Here is a 19,686-nt window from a genome sequence, read left to right as displayed (position 1 = left end):
TATTCATTCATGGGATGAGGGCGTTGCTAGCTAGGCAGCATTTATTGTTGAGCCTAATTGCCCAGAGGGCAGTTAAGAGTCAACCACATTGCTCTGGGTCTGGACTCACATGTAGGCCAGAACAGGTAATGATGGCAGTATCGTTCCCTAAAGGACATGAGTGAACCAGATGGGTTTTTCTGACAATCAACATGGTCATTAGACTTTTAATTCCAGAATTTTAAAAATTGAATTCAAAATCCACTGTATGCCGAACCTAGGTCCTTAGAACATTATCTGGGTCTCCTGATTAACAGTAAAACCATTAGACCATCATCTCCACTAGGCAAGTATGCTAAATGGCTTCCTAACCACCCTTTCTCCATGTGATACAAATTTTTAAAAAATTATATTTCTAAACTGCTAGATCTCTCTCTACTATAACATTACCCAGGGTCCTACCATTAATTCTATAAGTCTACCCTTGTTTGTTTTACCAAAATGCAATACCATGCATCTATCCAAATTAAACTCCTCAGTCCACTGACCCAATTGATCAAGATCTCTTTGTAATCTTAGATTACCTTCTTCGCTGTCCACGATGCCATCAATTTTGGTGTCATCTACTAACTTACTCTCCATGTCTCCTAAATTCTCATCCAAATCATTTATATAAATGACAAACAAAAGTGGATCGAGTACCGATCCCTGTGGAACAACACTGGTCACAGGCCTCCAGTCTGAAAAACAACCGTCCACCAACACCCTCTGTCTCCTAAGATCAAGCCAATTTTGTATCCAGTTCACAAGTTCTCTCTGAATCCCTTGTAATCTAAATTTACTAATTAGTTTACCATGTGGAACTTTGTCAAAGACTTTACTAAAGTCCATGTAAACAATGTCTACCGCTCTGACTTCATCAATCTTTTTCATTATCTCCTCAAAAAAACTCAATCAAGTTTGTGAGACGCAATTTCCTTCACACAAAACCATGCTTTGTTTATGTTTCGCTGATATTGATTCTGCATTTTAGACTATGTTTTTAAAAATGTAGTGTTCGCTTGGTTTGACTCATGTACAGCAAAAAAAATTTGTTTTAAACTGTGGAATCTTGTGGGTTTTATTTCAATAAATTAATAAGATTTTGGATTTGTTCTTTTTTCAAAGTTATTGGATTCATCTGGGTTCAAATTAAAATTGGGGGCTTGTCCAGGATCATAACAAGAGCAATGACAATCCTATTCTCAGGCCTCTCCAAATGACAATTTACATCTACTCAATAAGATATGGGTATAGAACCTGGAGTGGCCCTCCCACCAATTCCTCGTCTAATTGCACAGAGACAAGTGTTACTCACTAACTTGCAAAGGCAACAGTTTCAATCCATGCCTCAAGAATTGCATAGTATATACAGTACAGAAACAAACCATTTGGCCCAAGCAATCTTTATCAGTATTTAGACTCCACTCAAGTTCTAACACTATCAGCATAACTCTCCATAAAATTCTTCTCCTATGCTTATCTAACTTCCCCTTGAATATAATTAATCTATTTACTTCAACCTTCACTCCTTATGAAAACAAGTTCTACAATTTTACCACTCACTAAGAAGCTTCTTCTAAAATTCCTCTTTGTTTTTGGTAACTATCATATTTTGCTAATCTCTTCCATAAATGGAAAAATGCTCCCCCTCGCTCTCTCTCTGCGCAATCAAAACCATTCATAATCTTAAACATCTCTTAACAGACTACCAGTCTGTTCATCCTTTCCTGATATGTTTAACATGTAGAACAGAATGATGGGACATAGGTCTGCACCAATGTCTTCTCCATGCATGTTAAATGCTAACCAAATGGAGAAGCCATTCCCACTATGTGGGAAATAAAACATTACTTGAGCTATCTTCAATTGAATGTATTTTTCTTATCTTGATTGGTCTCTCATATTCAACCCTAATAAACCTGAGGTCATCCAAAACTCTGCTGCCTGTTCTTGGCTCACAGGAAGCCCCATTCCCTGTCATCTCTGGGCTTGCTGAACTATGTTGGCTTCTGGTTAAACAATGTCTTGATTTTAAAATTCTCACCCTGATTTTTGCATCCTTGCTCCCGACCTATCACTGTAAACTCCTCTAATCCTAGTGCTCCAACATATCTGCACTTCTCTCATTTTTGTTTCTTTCACAGTCCAATTACAATTGTTCCATTGGTGGCTGTGTTTTCAATTGCCAAGACTCCAAACTCTGGGATTCCTCCCTTTCATCTCTCCATCTCTCTACTTCACTTTCTTACTTTAAGACACACCTTAAACCTGACCTCTTTGACCAAAATATTGGTCATTGGACCTAATATCTCATTAATAGCTCAACATCACACTTTGCATTACAATGGCCCTGTGGAGTGAGGGTTCACTACCTAAAGATGCTATATAATTTGAAGCTGTTGTAATATGCTATGTTAACATGCTTCAAGCTAGGATAACCCTACTTCTTATATATTTCCTTCTATTACTGGAGCAAGAAAAAGAAAAGCTCAGACTTCCAGCTCTCAGCATGCTGGATGTATGATATGTGTAGCACCACAGCAAAGAGAAGATGAGCTCAACACGCAACATTGCACTCAGCAACTGAGCACCCTCACTTGGTTCACCACAACGTAATAGACATCTGATTGATTCTTGCTGTGTGGAGTGTTACCTGGAACTGCTTCTGTGGCAAAAATGGTGAGGGATAATTTTACTGAGATCGCATTACATGAATATAGCAACAAACAGGTACACAGTTGGAACATAATCACTTCTTCTGCAATTAAAATGAATGGATAGCGACGTGAAAGATTAAAAAAAATTATGTTGTATATTCTGAGCCGGGGAGACCAGAATGGTCTTGGTTTCTACTCCCAGATTGTGTTGGTATTTGATCCTAAAACTAGGATCCTAAATGTGAACCTAAAACTAAGAACTAGGGTAATTATAATTGCCCCTAAGAATGCCATAACTGGAAAGAGATTAACAAATAAGCAGCTGTTTTCCACTTCAAAACACCATCCAGCACTTTGCTAAGTCCATTTGGGTGAAGTCAGGATCTGACTCAGGTTCCTAAAGCTGAAATTGTTGCCAACACTCAATGTCCAGGCCCACATGAAAGGAACAGACGACGGGTGGATTACCAGAGGGGCAACACATATCTGTGGAACTGAATGCCATTGAAAGTTAATACTTCTTCAGAATAGCATAGGACAAACATGCAGAAATAGTAAAATCATATTTTAAAATGACAATGCTATATGTAGGTAGAGCATGTGCATGCCTTTGTATTCTGCTCCACATTGCCATAGTAACGGCTAGGCATGCTCTAAATTGTTCTGATAGACATGAAAAACAGAGGTGGGAAGAGAGAGTGTTTAATTTATGATACTCTCACCTCTGTAGGCGTAGTCATCCTGGAAATCTCCACTACATGTATTATTATTCTTGAAACTGAAATAAGTTAAAGACAACCTCAGTCACCCCCTCAGGTTGCTGACAGTGAACTTACTCATCCAAAACCCAGCTTTGTTTTCTCCTGGGAGAAACTCCGCAAGGCACTGTAACTGATGAGTACAAGCCTGATATCAGTAAATTCTCTGTTGGGGTTTCAGTGAAATTTTGATGCCATCATACACTCCTTCAACTAATCTGTATCACAGCCCCATCCCAGCTAGGTCCATGACAATGTGATTGGTAGCAATCAGAAAACAGCAACCATATAGTATGCTTCCAAAGGATATTAACACTGTACATAGTGCTTCCAACCACACATTTCATCATATCACAGCAACATTTGTGCTGTCAACCACAATCTATGCATGACTCTTTAGTTTAAAAAGTGAAATGGCAGGGAGAGGTGGCAGGAGGTTGGATTTGTACGGGCTGATGTCTGTAGGTTTCAGTGCAGAGTTCCACTGGCAAATATACAAACAAGTCAGGAAGCCACTCCAATTTGCCTACTTCTGCATTAAATTTGAGTGTGTTTGGCTGGGTACACACGATCCCACTGGTGAAGCAAGTTATTAATAATCACATAGCAATCACAAAATTGGTGTAATACTTCAACACAGTTTTATATTGAACATCGTGTTTATACATTTCCTGGACGTTCTGAAACTCACCACTAAAAGAAAGGTGGGAACAGATAGCAACTGTTTAAAACTCATTAAAATAGTACAATAAACAACAATATTCACAGATATTCTTTCTCACACTACAGGAAAAGTTTGTTCATAGTTCTTTTGCTGAGAGTCTATTCACTACAGGTTCTGAATCACTTCAGACACTTTGACTGACTTACACTGGACAACGAATGAGGAGCAATATGATGAGGCCCAAAATAGTCAACACCAGCTTTGACCTGGTAGCCAGAGTTCTGTAGCCGTACATAAGAGGCAGAATCAGCAGAATGGACAGAAACAGTGGGCTGCAGCTGGAAGGTACTACCCATAGCCCAAAGTATACAGGCAATGGCTAAGTTTCCTCGACTAGTTGGAACAATTGTATATCATGAGTTACAGGTTATGATGGCAGCTTATGAGAAGACCTGTTGCTCCTGGAGGCCAGCCACCAGTGGTTACAAGTGGTTCCCAAAATGATCAAATCCTTCCAAGGATTCTCCTGGTGACATATTCATGATCTCCTTGTCAGCTGCTCACAATGCATCAGACTGGTGTTTGATAGGATACCTGATCGAAAAGATATGATTTTGGAGTAGCAAGGGGAGTTGGTTGTTAATAGGATGATATTTGATTAAATCTGATTAATGCTAATTTGACTAAACCTCTCAGTTCCATAAACAAGAATGAGATGAATGACTTTGATGGTGCTTAGGACAAATATTGGGTATGACATGAGAAAACTCCCAGCTCTCCACTGAAAAGGGGCCTTTTAGAAAGTCATTACTTCCAATAATCCTTCAGTAGGACACAGACTCTTTGGCTCTTGCACATTCACAGCACAGAAGTGGCCATTCAGCCCATTACATCTGTGATGATCAACAAAGATCTAACTGCAATAATCCATTTCTTGGCCCATAGCTTTGGGGGCTGTGGCAATGCAAGCTAATATCTAAATGCCACTCAAATATTCTGAGTTTCTGATTCAACCATTCTTTCATGCAGGAGAAAGTGGGTACTGCGGATGCTGGAGATCAGTGTCAAAGAGTATGATACTAGAAAAGCACAGTCGTCAGTCAGTATCTGAAGAGCAAGAGAATTGACGTTTTAGGCATAAACCCTTCATCCTGATGTCTGAAATGTCGATTCTCCTGCTCCTTGGCTGCTACCTGACCAGCTGTGCTTTTCCAGCACCACACTCATTGACTCATTCTTTCATGCAGTTGAGTTCAAAATTTCCACCACTCTCTACTTCCATCGCAGCTTCTCTCTCTTCTGAACTACTTGTTAGGATCCCATCATCCTGCCAATTTAGTTTGAATTGAGTGCTCAGCTGCCAGTTTTCTGACTCTGAAGCAACAATGCTATCAACTAAGTTAAGCTATTTTGCCTCTTCCCTCAATGCTAATCCAAGCAGAAAATAAATCATCAGCAGCAATGAGAGCCAATAACCTTGCAAAAATACAGCAGAGCCAGCAAAATCAAGTCCACCTTTTAAGCAATTCAATAAAATGAGCTGAACTCAGAAATGATGCATTGGCAGGACAATAAATGAATCACCAGTTGCCCTGATTTTATCCAGTTGCTTAACTGCATTACTGCAGCAAACAAAATACTAATTGTTGTATTTCATTCTGTTCCTTTTCAAACACAGCACCATTTTATTAATAGCAAAAAGATGCTTCCATGATCCGAGGCACAAGAAGAGAGTCTGGGTGCATGGAGCTGGAACAATTCTGTGACTGATTATTCCTATTTTTATAGGAAACAGAAGTATCACGCTAGTAAATGTCAGCAATTCTCAAGGAAAATGTCTTTTTGAAGTCTTATCAGAGGAAAGCAGAAAATGTTTTCCCAACATATGGATTTCAATCCCTGTGGCTCATTTTTCAAGTGTGTGTTCTTCAAATATGAACCTGGAGAGTGAGAGTAGCAGGCTCTTCATTGTGCAGGGCAGCACAACTGAACCCTATTCTAACCTCACCTAGTGGTAAAGATCCTCCCACATTTACACATGTGCACACACTTTTTCCCATTTTCATGGCCAGAAGAGAAAGCTCTGGCTGATTTTCTCCCACTTTTTTGTACAGAGATCAATTATAGCAACCCAAGAACCACAACACATGATATAAACAAACTCATTAACAACTTAAGTTTGTTTTTAATCCAATCACAGGGTGTGGGTTTCAGCCAAGCGATGCCTTGGTGCTTGTTGGAATGTTCTGGTGATGAGGCATTTTGCGAAATGATTTTGAGTCTGCTCAGAGAACAAGCCAACAGGAGGACATTAGTTAGGCCACCACTGGAATATTGTGCAGAATTGTGTGCAATTCTGGTCTCCCTGCTATGGAAGGATGTTGTGAACCTTGAAAGGGTTCAGAAAAGATTTACAAGGATATTGCCAGGGTTGGAAGGTTTGAGCTACAGGGAGATGCTGAATGGGCTGGGGTTGTTTTCCCTGGTACATTGGAGGCTGAGGGGTGACCTTATAGAGGTTTATAAAATCATGAGGGGCATGGATAGGATAAATAGACAAGGTCTTTTTCCTGGTTTGGGGGAGTCCAGAACTAGAATGCATAGATTTAAGGTGGGAGGGGAAAGATTTAAATGGGACCTAAAGGACAACTTTTTCATGCAGAGGGTGTTGTGTGTATAGAATTGGCTGCCAGATGAAGTGATGGAGGCTGGTACGATTACAGCATTTAAAAGGCACCTGGATGGGTACATGAATAGGAAGGGTTTAGAGGGATATGGGCCAAATGTTGGCAAATGGGACTACATCAGTTTAGGACGTCAGGTCAGCATGGATGAATTGGACCGAAGTTTCCGTGCTGTATATCTCTATGACCCACCCTTTCTTTTTCCTGCAGGGTCTAAGATGCTATGTGCTGACCACTTCCTGATGGACTTGTGGTCAAAAGTATTTTTCTTTGCAAATTTCTCCTTGAAGGACAGGTTGATACAGAATGGTCCAATTACCCGGAACATTCTTTAGCAACGATGCCAGTCGAATCCCTTGCATCACTGGGGACCGGTAGATCCTCAATACAAAGTGACACTTCATGCAGTGACACACAAAGGTGGCCATCAGAATGCGGTAGTGTTGGTGAGATTCTTCTCACACTTATCCATGGTGTTTTGTACATGGTGTATCTGCGGACACAGTGTGTCTTAGACCCCCAGATGAAGTGGAAGATGGCTTAGGTCACAGCAATGCCTCAGGTCTGGGAATGCGCCAGACCTGCACCATGTACAAAAGCAGAGAGAGTACATTACGCCTGATGACCAGGTTTTCACCCTCAATGGAGAGGCAGCAGTGCTCTCAAAAGTCCAGTTCTTATAAAAGGGAGAGTGCTTGTTACCTTTGTTAAAATGCAAATTCCTAGGAGAGGTTTTAGCAAATCAAAAGTTGAGCCACAGACACTGAAAGGAACTTGTGAAAGGTGTTCATATCAACACCATTCCAAAACAAAAAACAAGGTAAAGGCAATTCTGTTGCAATTCTGGCAGGGAATAAAGTGTATTCAGGAACAGGTTTTTAACAACCAACAATGAGGTAGAAGAAACAAAATACACAGGTTGGGAAAGGATAATAAAACAAAAGGACTACTAATTCAATCACCTTTCATTGGTGGCATTGACTGACTGCTTGGGGTGTAGGGTCAAGCCATCTAAAGGGCCTAGACTTCCTTCAGGAAAATCTAATTACTTGTTTCAAATTAGATTATTAAAAGATTCCATACCACACAAAAGCCACCTTGCTGATCTTTGAGGGGCCCTAGTCTCTCCCTAGTTACCCTTTTGTCCTTTATGCACTTGTAAAAACTCTTTGGATTCTCCTTAATTCTATTTGTCAATACTATCTCACGTCCCATTTTTGCCCTCCTGAGTTCCCTCTTAAGTATACACCTGCTTCCTTTATACTCTTCTAAGGATTCACTCGACCTATCCTGTCTATACCTTACATATGCTTCCTTCTTTTTCTTAACCAAACCCTCAATTTCTTTAGTCATCCAGCATGCCCTATACCTACCCACCTTTCCTTTCACCCTGACAGGAATATACTTTCTCTGGATTCTTGTTATCTCATTTCTGAAGGCTTCCCATTTTCCAGCCGTCTCTTTACCTGCAAACATCTGCCTCCAGTCAGCTTTCAAAAGTTCTTGCCTAATACCATCAAAATTTATCTGCTGGAGTTATTTTCCCAGGAGCATCAGTGGCTGAGTGGTGACTTTATAGAGTTTTATAAAATTACAAGAGGCATGGATCAGGTGAATAGTCAAGGTTTCTCCCCAGGGTAGAGGAGTCCAAAAGTAGAAGGCATAGGTTAAGATGAGAGGGGAAGGATATAAAATGGACCCGAGGGGACTTTTTCACGCAGGGTGGTGCAGGTATGGGATGAACTGTCAGAGGAGCTGGTGGAGGTTGGTGCAATTACAACATTTAAAAGACATCTGGATGGGTATATGAATAGGAAGGCTTTAGAAGGTTATGGGCCAGATGCTGGCAAATGGGACTAGATGGTTTTCCTCCGGGTGCTTCAGTTTCCTCCTACAGTCCAAAGGATGTGCTGGTTAGGTGAACTGGCCATGCTAAATTGCCCATAGTGTTCAGGGATGTGTAGGTTAGGTGCATTAGTCAGAGGAAATGTAGACTAATAGGGTAGGGGAATGGATACAGGTGGGAACGCCTTTGGAGTGCCGGTGTGGATTTGTTGGGCCAAATGGCCTGTTTCCACACTGTAGGCATTCCATGATTCTATGATATCTGGTCGGCATGGAAAAGATGGACCGAAGGGGTCTGTTTTCCGTGCTGTACAGGTCTATGTCTGTGTCACAACTTTGTTTTAACCGGCATCCTGGTCAGCCTGCCCTCTCGACAAACCGCCAAAAATGTTGAGCCAAGTCGTCAGCGGAGGGTGCGAGTGAGAAGGCTCGCTGCCGGTAGTTCCGTGTTCCGCCGCTGCCGGATCAGTGGCGCGCTTGGCACCTTCCTGCTTCCACTTCCGCCATATTGTTTGGGAGAGTCAGACAGTGGCGGCGGTTTGTCGCGAGAACAACTGCCCCCGGCGTCCGCCATGACGGAAACTCCGACCGCTCGCTCGAGCCGCAAACGTAAACGTGTGGTACTGACACTCAAGCAGAAAATAGAAATATGTCAACGGCTTGAGAAGGGAGAGAAGCGCAGTCAGATCATGACCGAGTTCAACATTGGCTCGTCCACTATTTATGACATAAAGCGGCAGAAGCAGGAGCTGCTGAAGTTTTACACACTGTCAGAGAGCAGCGGGAGTGCGGATAAGAGGCGCACGCTGAAGAAACCCAAACTGGAAGAACTCGACACGGTGTTGTACCAGTGGTTTGCCCTCAAGCGCCTGGAGGGGATTCCGATGACACGGGCGATGCTGATCGAAAAGGCCAAGGAGCTGTACACCAAGTTGCAGCTGACTGGCCCTTGCGCCTTTTCTGAAGGCTGGCTCACTTGTTTTAAGTTACGGCATGGCATACGGCACCTGGACCTGTCAGGGGGGAGCACGGCAGCTGAGTGCCGAGCACAGGGATCGTTGTGTGATCACTTCGCAAAAATCGTTGCTGAACACGGTCTTTCACCCGACCAGATCTATAACGCTGATGAGAGCGGGCTGCTCTGGAGATACCTTCCGGAATCAGCTCTGCCAGGTTCTGGTGAGGCTCATGCTGAGGGATTGAAGAAGAACAAAGATCGGATAACAGTCCTCGTTTGCGCCAATGCCGCTGGAACACACCAGATAAAACTTTTTGTCGTCGGGAAATCCAAGAATCCATGTGTTTTCAAGAATTTGCGTCACCTACCTGTTGGGTACAGTGCTCAAAGTAATTCATGGATGGACGTTCAATTATTCACTCATTGGTTTCACCACTTTTTTGTCCCTTCGGTTAAGCAGCATTTCCGAAAGATTGGAAAACCCGAAGACAGCAAGTGTATCTTATTGCTGGATAACTGTAGAGCTCATCCTCCAGAGTCGAAATTGGTGTCAGGAAATATATTTGTTATTTATTTACCACTGAAAGTGACTGCGTTAATCCAGCCCATGGACCAAGGGATCATCGAAAATTTAAAGTGTCACTACAGAAAAAACTTATTACGTAAACTTTTGAGCAGTAATGAAAAGATTACCAAGTTTCAGAATGTATATACTCTGGAAGATGCAGTGTATAATGTAGCTTGTGCTTGGAAGTTAGTTAAGCCCCAGACTTTGAGGTGTGCTTGGCATAAATTATTGCCCAATGTAAGTTTATCTTCAGATGAAGAATTCGAAGATTTCAGAGTTTGTCAGAAGAAAAGTACAGTCATGGAAATGGCTTTGATGATGAAAAATGTGCAAAGTGATGAAAATCTTGTGTGTAAATTTAGTGAACAAGAATTGGAACTGTGGGTTGATGTTGATAAAGATGTTAGGCATGTGTTGAATGATGATGAAATAATTAAGACCGCCTTGAATCCAACGAAAGAGAGCGAATCTGAAAGGAACACTGATGAAGAATTGCATGAAGTGAGGGTTTCTTGGGCTAAGGCGGCAGAGGCCTTTCAGGTGTTGCTTAAATTTGCTGAAACTCAAAATTGCTACACCGCGCAAGAAGTCATTCGGTTACATTTACTGCATTCTACATTCTTACAGAAAAAGCAAGATTATTTTAAGCTAGCTGACATTCAGGATTTGTTTAAGAAAGAAAATGTTGAATCAGGTGGCGATCCTTGAATGGTAGTGACTCAACCTGATGATCCTAGTAATGTGATTCTGGTGATAATGTTTAAGTTATGTTTTAAGTCTAATTTACATTTACAGGGGAACCTCAATTATCCGAACGAGATGGGCGGGCACTATTTCGTTCGGATAATTGATTATTCGGTTAATTGATTAAATGCCTTTCCTCTGGGGCTCAAGAGTTTTTAAAAGTCTGATTCCCATTCAGGAGACTGCAGCAGCACACCAACCCCATCCAACCTCACGCCCCCAACCCCATCCAACACCGCCTCCGCTCCAAACCTGTCCAGCTCCACCCTGCCCCTAACCCCATCCAGCCCCGCCCCAATCCCAAGCAAAACTCATCCCACCTCCCCAACTCTGTCCAACACCGTTTCTTCCCCCCCCGACCCCCCAGTCCGCCCTCACCCCCCTCTCCGGGGCAGCTGGACACCCAACAACAGGACTGCTGCTACTGTAGCAGATGCCTTTTTCTGGTAAGTCTCCAAATAGCGCACGCACGCACAGCCGCAGCCACACATACAACGTTTTGTGGGCGGCACGGTGGCACAGTGGTTAGTACTGCTGCCTCATAGCGCCAGAGACCTGGTTTCAATTCCAGCCTCAGGTGACTGACTGTGTGGAGTTTGCACGTTCTCCCTGTGTCGGCGTGGGTTTCCTCCGGGTGCTCCGGTTTCCTACCACAGTCCAAAGATGTACAGGTCAGGTAAATTGGCCATGCTAAATTGCCCTTAGTGTTAGGTAAGGAGTAAATGTAGGGGTATGGGTGGGTTACGCTTCGGCGGGTCGGTGTGGACTTGTTGGGCCGAAGGGCATGTTTCCACACTGTAATGTAATCTAAAAAAAACCTTTTGACAGGTTCTGCCTTTGCCCTATACAGGACAATGTTGGAGAGATTATCTGGGGAAGGGGGGGAGGGTTTAGAGACACCCCTCTGTAGAACTCCAGGGAAAGTGTGGGGAGAGAGAGGGGATGGGAGGTCAGTTGTTTGGAGACTGTGCCTGTTTAATCACTGTAAACAAAAGACACGATGGCTGTTGGAAACACGTCTTTGATTAAATGTTTCTATCGGGACCTCGAGATCTCCTTCAGATAATCTGATTTTCGGATAATTGATATTCAGATAATCGAGATTCCTCTATACATTACATTCTATAAGTTTTATTTAAGGTATTATTATTTAAGTGATTTATGCTTTAAATAGACTACAACAAACATTTTATTAACCGGCACTTCTGGAACTGGGGTGTGCTGGCTGATCAACCAGAATATTTGCTCAACCAGCAGACTCCTGGTTCCTTAGGTGCCACTTAATAAAAAGTTTGCTATATGTGATTGTAATCCACATGCACAGAGAGTGATGCAAAATATAGTGATGCTGCTCCTTTTGGCAGAAATGTACGAACATACAAACAGATAATTTAGGAGCAACAGTAGGACATGCAGCCCCTCTAGCATGCTCCATCATTTGATAGAACTATTTGAGTTGACCATGGCCTCAAACATACATTTCTGCCTACCCCTGATACCATTTCAATCACTTGTTAGTTTTGCATCTGTTTTTCCTTGCCTTGAGAATGACCCAGCCTCAACTGCTCCCTGTGAAGACATTTCTCGTTCTTTCAAAGACCAGTGGATACAGGCTCAACTTGTTCAACCTTTCCTTATAAGGTAACTCCCTCATCCCAGGAATCAGTCAAGTTAACCTTGTTTGCACTACTACTTTACATTATTTTTTAAATAAGGAGATAAAAACAATACAATACTCCAGATGTGGCCTCAGCGATATTCTCAATAACTGTAGCACAGCTGCCCTACTTTTATTTTCCATTCCTCTGACAATAAACAACAGTATTCAGTTTGTCTCCTGAAACACTTGTTGTACCTGGATACACACATTTTGTGACTCATGTATCAGGATGCCCAGAACCCTCTGTAGTTCAGAGTTCTACAGTCGTTCTCTCTATTTAAATAACATGCTGCTTTTCAGTTCTCAACAACAAATTACCCCTTTTAAAGGAACAATATAATCCTCTTTAAAGGGGTAACCCAGGCTTATTAATACAGTCATCAGCTGGAAACTGCAGAAGGAGTACTTGTAACGCTAAACACAACAAATACGATTTGACTGAAGGCACATCCTTTACAGAGACAGGAATGAAAAAACCAATGGTATTCCCATTGATCAATAAATAATGAACATTATAAAAATTCATCGTTGAGATCTGTCATCTTTTCAAACTTGGATACATTCAAAGAAAGCTTTTAATGTATTCCACATTTAGATTAATAATTAAATTTTCTTGTTGAATTTGGTCCCAGACCTCAGGGTCACAACCACTGTAGTTCAGCTTTCCTTTCACCAGAGGGTGTCACAGCCATAAAGCATGCTGTATTTGGGGTCTGAAACTGCACTTTTCACTATACACAAGGTCCCTGGGTGACACAACAGGTTCCAGTACATCCAGAACACATCAGAGCACAGTACAATACTGTAAAATATCTGTTCATAAGTATGTTCGCATGTCAGATCCTTAAAATTAATAGTAATGTGAAATCCCGGTCTTCAGTATCAGCAATCTTAAATCAGACATTCGTAAAACAGGCACCTCATGGATTTTAAAACAGTTTGAACAATTTACATTTAAATAGCCCATTTATCACAAAGAACATCCCATGGATCTTCACCAATAGTGGAAAGCATATCAGATGTTGACCAGGCAAGATTGGAATTGAGAGCAAATGTTCAGAGAAAAAAATGAGATTCCAAGACAGATGAAGAGCTTTGTGCAAGTTCAAAAGGGAAGCACAGTAAGCCCAATTTTAAATTGCTTCATTCAGCATCATTGCTCTTTAATACTGCACGTATAATGGCGAAGCTATGCACAATTATCATCGGGACATCTGCTTCAGCATTGTTTTGTGCTGGCCAATGTAACATTTCGTGACTTAATGGTAACATTTTGGAGAAGCCTGTCTCATTCCTCACCTCTCCCTAACTCCTGTCTCCGACTGTCTCCTATATCCTGAATCTCTATCTCCATTTTCGTGACTCTCTCTCTCCCCATCTCTTCGACTGCTTGATATTCCCCAACTCTCTCTCTCTCTCCCACTCCCCAGCTCACTCCTAATTCCTGACTCCTTCCATCTCTCACTCTGTCTCCTACTCCCTGACTCAAGTAGTGCTCCATTGAGAGCCAAATTTCTCACTCCTGTCATTGTTACATCTGCAACAAAGGGAGACCCATTTTAATTTGGCAAAACTAGCAGCTTTAGTGTCAGTCACCATGTGAATCCTTTATGGATATCCTGTGCTAATATGAAATGCACCATCCACCCACCCCCAACAAAATTAAAACTCCCTCACAGTCTCTCAAACCCAGCCCCCAACATCTGAGAACCCGCCAATACCCCAGATTGCCATCCATTTGTCCTCCTTCAGTAACTGGCTGTAGTCCAGCAGCGGCCATTGCTTGAACCTGGGCTGCTGGGACTACAGAACTGCCTGCAAACCAAACGGTCTGCAGAATTCTGAGGTGGCACTTCTTCTCTAGGTGGACCAGGTGGAGAGATGTATCACCCTTAGTCAGTTAACACTTTGAGTGATCTATAGCTATGGGGCAGCCAGTTTTAGCGAGGTGATATTCTGGTGGTCTAGCCTCGCACTTGTGTGGTGCAAATGTTATTTGCCATTTTTCAACTTAAGACTAGATATTGTCTCAGTCTCATTGCATTTGGTATGGGCTGCTTCAGTTTTTGAGGAATTGTGAACGGTGTTAAATATTGTGTAATCGTTGGCCAACAGCCCCACTTCTGACCTTATGGTAGAGGGAAGGTCATTGATAAAGCAGCTAAAGGTGGTTGGGCCAAGGACACTATACTGAGGAACTCTTGGAGAGACATCGTGGAACTGAGATGACTGACCAACAGCCACGAAGAGTGTGGTGCTGGAAAAGCACAGCCGGTCAGGCAGCATCTGAGGAACAGGACAGTATATTTTGGGCATAAGCCCTTCATCAGGAATGAGGCTTGTGGGCCAAGGGGGCTGAGAGATAAATGGGAGGGGATTGGGTGGAAGGTAGCTGAGAATGCAAGAGGTAGATGAAGGAAGGAGTGAAAGTGATAGGTCAGAGAAGAGGGTAGAGCAGATAGGTAGGAAGAAAGATGGGCAGGTAGGACTGTTCAAGAGAGCAGTACTAAGTTGGGAGGTTGCGACTGGGATAAGGTGGGGAGAGGGGGAATGCGGAAACTGGTGAAATCTATATTGTTTGGAGGGTCCCAAGATGGAAGATGAGGCATTCTTCTGGGCATCAGGTGGTTAGGGTTTGGTGATAGAGGAGGCCCAGAACCTGCATGTCCTTGGCAGAGTGGAAGGGAGAGTTGGAGTGTTCAGCTACAAGGCAGTGGAGTTGGTTGGTGCAGGTGTCCCAGAGATGTTCTCTGACATGATGTGCAAGTTGGCGTCCTGTCTCCCCAGTGTAGAGGAGACCACATCGGGTGCAATGGATGACGTGTAGAAGTACAGGTAAATTTCTGTTGGATGTGCAAGGGGTGGGAATGGAAATATAACTCTGGTAGTGGGGTCTATTTGTAATTGGAGTGGGGTCTCTGTAGGTGGTGGGAATGGTGGAGGTTGGTGGTGTGGAAGGTGAAGACCAGCGGGGTTCTGTCCTTGTTGCGGTTAGAAGGGTTGGGTTCAAGGGTGGAGGTGGGGAAGTGGAGGAGATGCGCTGGAGGACATTGTCGACCATGTGAGAGGAGAAATTGCGGTCTTTGTAGAAGGAGGCCATCTGGGATGTTCTATGGTGGAATTAGTCCTCCTGGAAGCAGATGCGGTGGAGGCAGAGGAATTGGGAATAACAGAGAGCATTTTTACAGGAGGCAGGGTGGGAGGAGGTGTAGTTCAAGTAGTTATGGGAGTCGGTGGGTTTGTACTGGATGTCTGTGTTGAATAGATTGCCAGAAATGGAGATGGAGAGCCCCAGGATGGGAGGGAGGTGCGGGTCATGCAAGTCCTGGGCCTCCTCCACTGCCAAACCCTAACCGCTCAATGCCTGGAAGAAGTACGTCTCATCTTCCGTCCTGGGACCCTCCAACCACACAGGACCAATGTGAATTTCACCAGTTTCCCACTCGGACCTCCAGCACTGCCTCAGGAGACTGTCTGTGTGGAGTTCGTACATTTTCCCCATGTCTGCGTGGGATTCCTCCCACAATCCAATGATGTGCAGGTCGGGTGAATTGGCCATGCTAAATTGCCCATAATGTTAGGTGCATTAGTCAGGGGTAAATATAGGGTCGGGGAATGGGTTTGGGTAGGTTGCTCTTTGGAGGGTCAGTGTGGACTTGTTGGGTCAAATGGCCTGTTCCTATACTGTAGGGAATCAAATCTAATCTGCAGTCCTCGCTCTCTCTTGATAAACAGCCACTACTTTCTTATGTGGCAGGTATGACTCCAAACACTGGAGAACTTTTCCCTCGAATCCCAATAAATCCAGTTTTGCTAGAGTTCCTTAATAACACACTTAATCAGATGTGGCCTTGATGTCAAAGGTTGTTACTCACTTCATCTCTGGAATTCAGATGTTTTATCCATGGTTGAACCAAGGCTGCAATGAGTTCAGGCAGAGTGGCCCTGGCAGAGCCCAAACTGGGCATCAATAAATAATGCAATCTCAAAGGATATGGGGAAAACAGCAAAATGATATTGAAGTAGATCAGGCATTATCTCACTGAATGGTGCAGTGATCTCAAAGGCTGAATGGCCTCTCCTGCTCTTTTTATTATGTTCTTATTCTAAAATACAATGCATTCTTTAAATTTGTTGTACTTACATCTTCTGCATTCACAGCTAGGACACTGCTGCTCTTTTTCATTGTGAGAAAGTTTGGCCCAGTCCTGTGATAAGGAGAAGAATGGTCACAGTGTATAAACTTCAGCCAGTTCTGCGATGAAAATAATGTGCTGGTTACTGCATCAGGAGTTGCCAGTCCTGGTTTCAGCTTTATGAAGACCCTGTTGCTTGGAGTCTGCGAATATTTTAATCAAATATTTTTAAATTATCAGCACCAGGAATAAAATGCTTGCATGTCCTGATATCTCCTGTAGATGAAGAACAAAGGGGAGTATTATATGTTCATGTGAACATAGGCATGAATAAAATAAGTGAAAAAAAATCAAAACTTCTGCAGAACCTCAATGTGTAATGGTAATTGCCTCTGCATTCCAATGTACTGTGTGACTTTTTTGTGTTGAATTCATCTTTTTGTACAACTACAGCAATCTCTACCTTTTTCTTCTTATTGAAGATCTTTGAACTTGACATCACCTCCCTGTCTCACTATTCAGAGATCTCTACTCTGGTTTTCTTCCTATATACAGCATCAAAATAGTGTTTGACATGATCACCAATTACATCTCCTTAAACTATAATGATGTCTGTCTACAAAATGTGACATGGTGAATCATATCATCCTCCTCTGCTATGTTTCATTTGTTTCTACTTTAGTGTCAAGTGAGGTCTATTTATGCTATTTCCACCACAGTTTGCACCTTTTCCAGCTTCTCCTCCAGCTCCCTCCATAGTAATCTCCAGAGTCTCCCAAGATCTGTTCTTGGTTGTCTTTAAATGCTGCCACCCAATGACAACTAAATTGTGCAACTGTATATTCCACACTGAGGAAGATTGTCAAGAACTTGGAGAAGTACAAAGGTTTACCAGGTGCAACTCCTCAGTACTTAAGCAATCCATAATCATAAGCAGCAAAATGAGGATAACATTCAGACTTGGGCTGATAAATGGCAAGGAATATTCGTGCTTCACAAGTACTAGCCCATCACCAACACAAGGGAATATAACCATCTCCCACAGACATTATTTAAATTGCTGATTCACCTATATCATAGGAACATATGGAATATGAGTGAGAGCGAGAACATATAGTTTGTCAAGTCTGTTCTGCACTTAATAGCTTATTGCAGGTTTCAGGTCCACCTTCCTGTTCATTTTCCATCCCATATCCATCGATTCCCTGAGGAAACCAGAAATCTGTCTATCCCATACTTCAACATATTCAATGATTGAGCATCCACAATGGTCTGGGGTAGAGAATTCTAAAGATTCAGAAATCTCTGAAGTAACTTGTCCTCATCTCAATCCAAAACAATTGGCCCTTTATCCCAAGACTGTGCCTCCATGTACCCTACTGTGCCCTTTCACAGTCCTGTAAGTTTCAATGCCCCTCATTCTTCTAAACTCTAGAAAATATGAGCTCAAACCATCCAACTTCTTGTCACAATCCTCACCAAACACCAGTCCAGGGACCAATCCCAAGAGGCTTTGCTATCTGACCTCCTATGCAAGTTTGCCCCTCCTTCAATACAGAGATCTAAACTCCACACAGTATTCAAAATTTAGTGTCATCGAAATACTGTACAATTGTAACAAGATCTCCTTTTCTGCACCTCAATCCACTTACAATAAAGGTCAATATGCTAGTTGCCATTCTAATTGCTTGCTGTATCTGTATGTTAACTTTCTTCTGTACCATGTAAGAGCCAATCTAAATCTCTTTGAACACCAACATCAAAATATTCTGCTTTTTTATTCTCATTACTAGAATGAATAAGTTAACATTTATCCATTTTATACAGGTAGTTCTATAATGCCATAGTTGCATCCAGCAAAACCTCACTTAATAGAAAATCGCTTAATAAACATTAATGAGGCCAATGGGAAAACTAGAGTTAGGGGCATACCAGCAAAAAATAACACTCGCAATCACTCAAAAAAACACCCAAAAGCCTAACACAGCTTGAATGAAAATTTAAGTCATATTTATTAATGAAACAAAAGTAAATTTAACACAGTACATTGAAAAAATATTATTAATGCAGGGACAGAGGATCATCATCGTCTGCCTGGGTTTCCTCCAGGTGCTCTAGTTTCCTCCCACAGTCCAAAGATGTGCAGGTCAGGCGAATTGGCCATGCTAAATTGCCCATAGTGTTAGGTGCATTAGTCAGAGGGGAAATGGGTCTGGGTGGGTTACTCTTCGGAGGGTCGATGTGGACTTGTTGGGCTGAAGGGCCTGTTTCCACACTGTTGGGAATCTAATCTGTATTGTAGTCTGAATATTTAAAGGGGCGGCACGGTGGGTCTGTGGTTAGCACTGCTGCCTCACAGTGCCTGGGACCCGGGTTTGATTCCAACCTCAGGCGACTGTCTGTGTAGAGTTTGCACATTCTCCCCGTGTCTGCGTGGGTTCCCTCTGGGTGCTCCGGTTTCCTCCCACAATCCAAAAGATGTGCAGGTTAGGTGAATTGGCCATGCTAAATTGCCCGTAGTGTTAGGTGCATTAGTCAGGGATAAATGTAGGGTCGGGGAATGGGTCTGAGTGGGTTACTCTTCGGAGAGTCGGTGTGGACTTGTTGGGCCGAAGGGCCTGTTTCCACACTGTAGGGAATCTAATCAGTAGCAAATCTAATCTAAAAATTACCATGTTAAGGTGCAGTTGTGGTTGTAGAAGTAGATTGCTGTGATTGATTGTCTTCCGACTGTTTCTTGGGGATTGGTTTAGATTATATGATATGCAGGTACAAGAACAAAGTAGAAAGGCAAATTGAATGTATAAGTGTAATGCAGTCCTGCAGTAATTATACAGGGCTTATACAAGAATTATACAAGAATATTCTTGTCTCTGAGGGAGAGCAATGAACATTCATTCATTTAATTTTTGAGATGAAGCTGCTCAATGTATAATGCTGTACCTCTCACATGCTCTGACATCGGTACATACGCAGAATGGCATGGAAACT

The 19,686-nt window shown here is 42.6% G+C and overlaps 1 protein-coding gene and 1 long non-coding RNA gene across 2 annotated transcripts in view; both read right to left on the bottom strand.

The window, feature by feature from the left end:
- The window catches only part of pde4a (phosphodiesterase 4A, cAMP-specific), a 734,216-nt gene extending 717,398 nt beyond the window's left edge, over positions 1 to 16,818 (bottom strand). The window contains exon 1 of the mRNA XM_087983115.1: positions 16,704 to 16,818. Coding sequence (XP_087839241.1) covers positions 16,704 to 16,745 — 42 coding nt within the window. The 5' untranslated portion in view covers positions 16,746 to 16,818. The remainder of the gene's footprint in view (positions 1 to 16,703) is intronic.
- A 54-nt stretch (positions 16,819 to 16,872) lies between these two features.
- Positions 16,873 to 19,686, bottom strand: part of LOC148136377 (uncharacterized) — a 53,322-nt gene continuing 50,508 nt past the window's right edge. The window contains exon 3 of the long non-coding RNA XR_015754397.1: positions 16,873 to 16,971. This is a non-coding gene — a long non-coding RNA (uncharacterized LOC148136377). The remainder of the gene's footprint in view (positions 16,972 to 19,686) is intronic.

The sequence above is a fragment of the Chiloscyllium plagiosum genome, unplaced genomic scaffold (genome assembly GCF_037043375.1).
Source record: "Chiloscyllium plagiosum isolate Xiang-an unplaced genomic scaffold, Cpla_swu_hap1 HiC_scaffold_45, whole genome shotgun sequence".
In the NCBI taxonomy this organism is placed as follows: Eukaryota; Metazoa; Chordata; class Chondrichthyes; order Orectolobiformes; family Hemiscylliidae; genus Chiloscyllium; species Chiloscyllium plagiosum.
The sequence above is the reverse complement of the archived record's forward strand: the minus strand, read 5'-3'. Positions and strand labels throughout refer to the sequence as shown.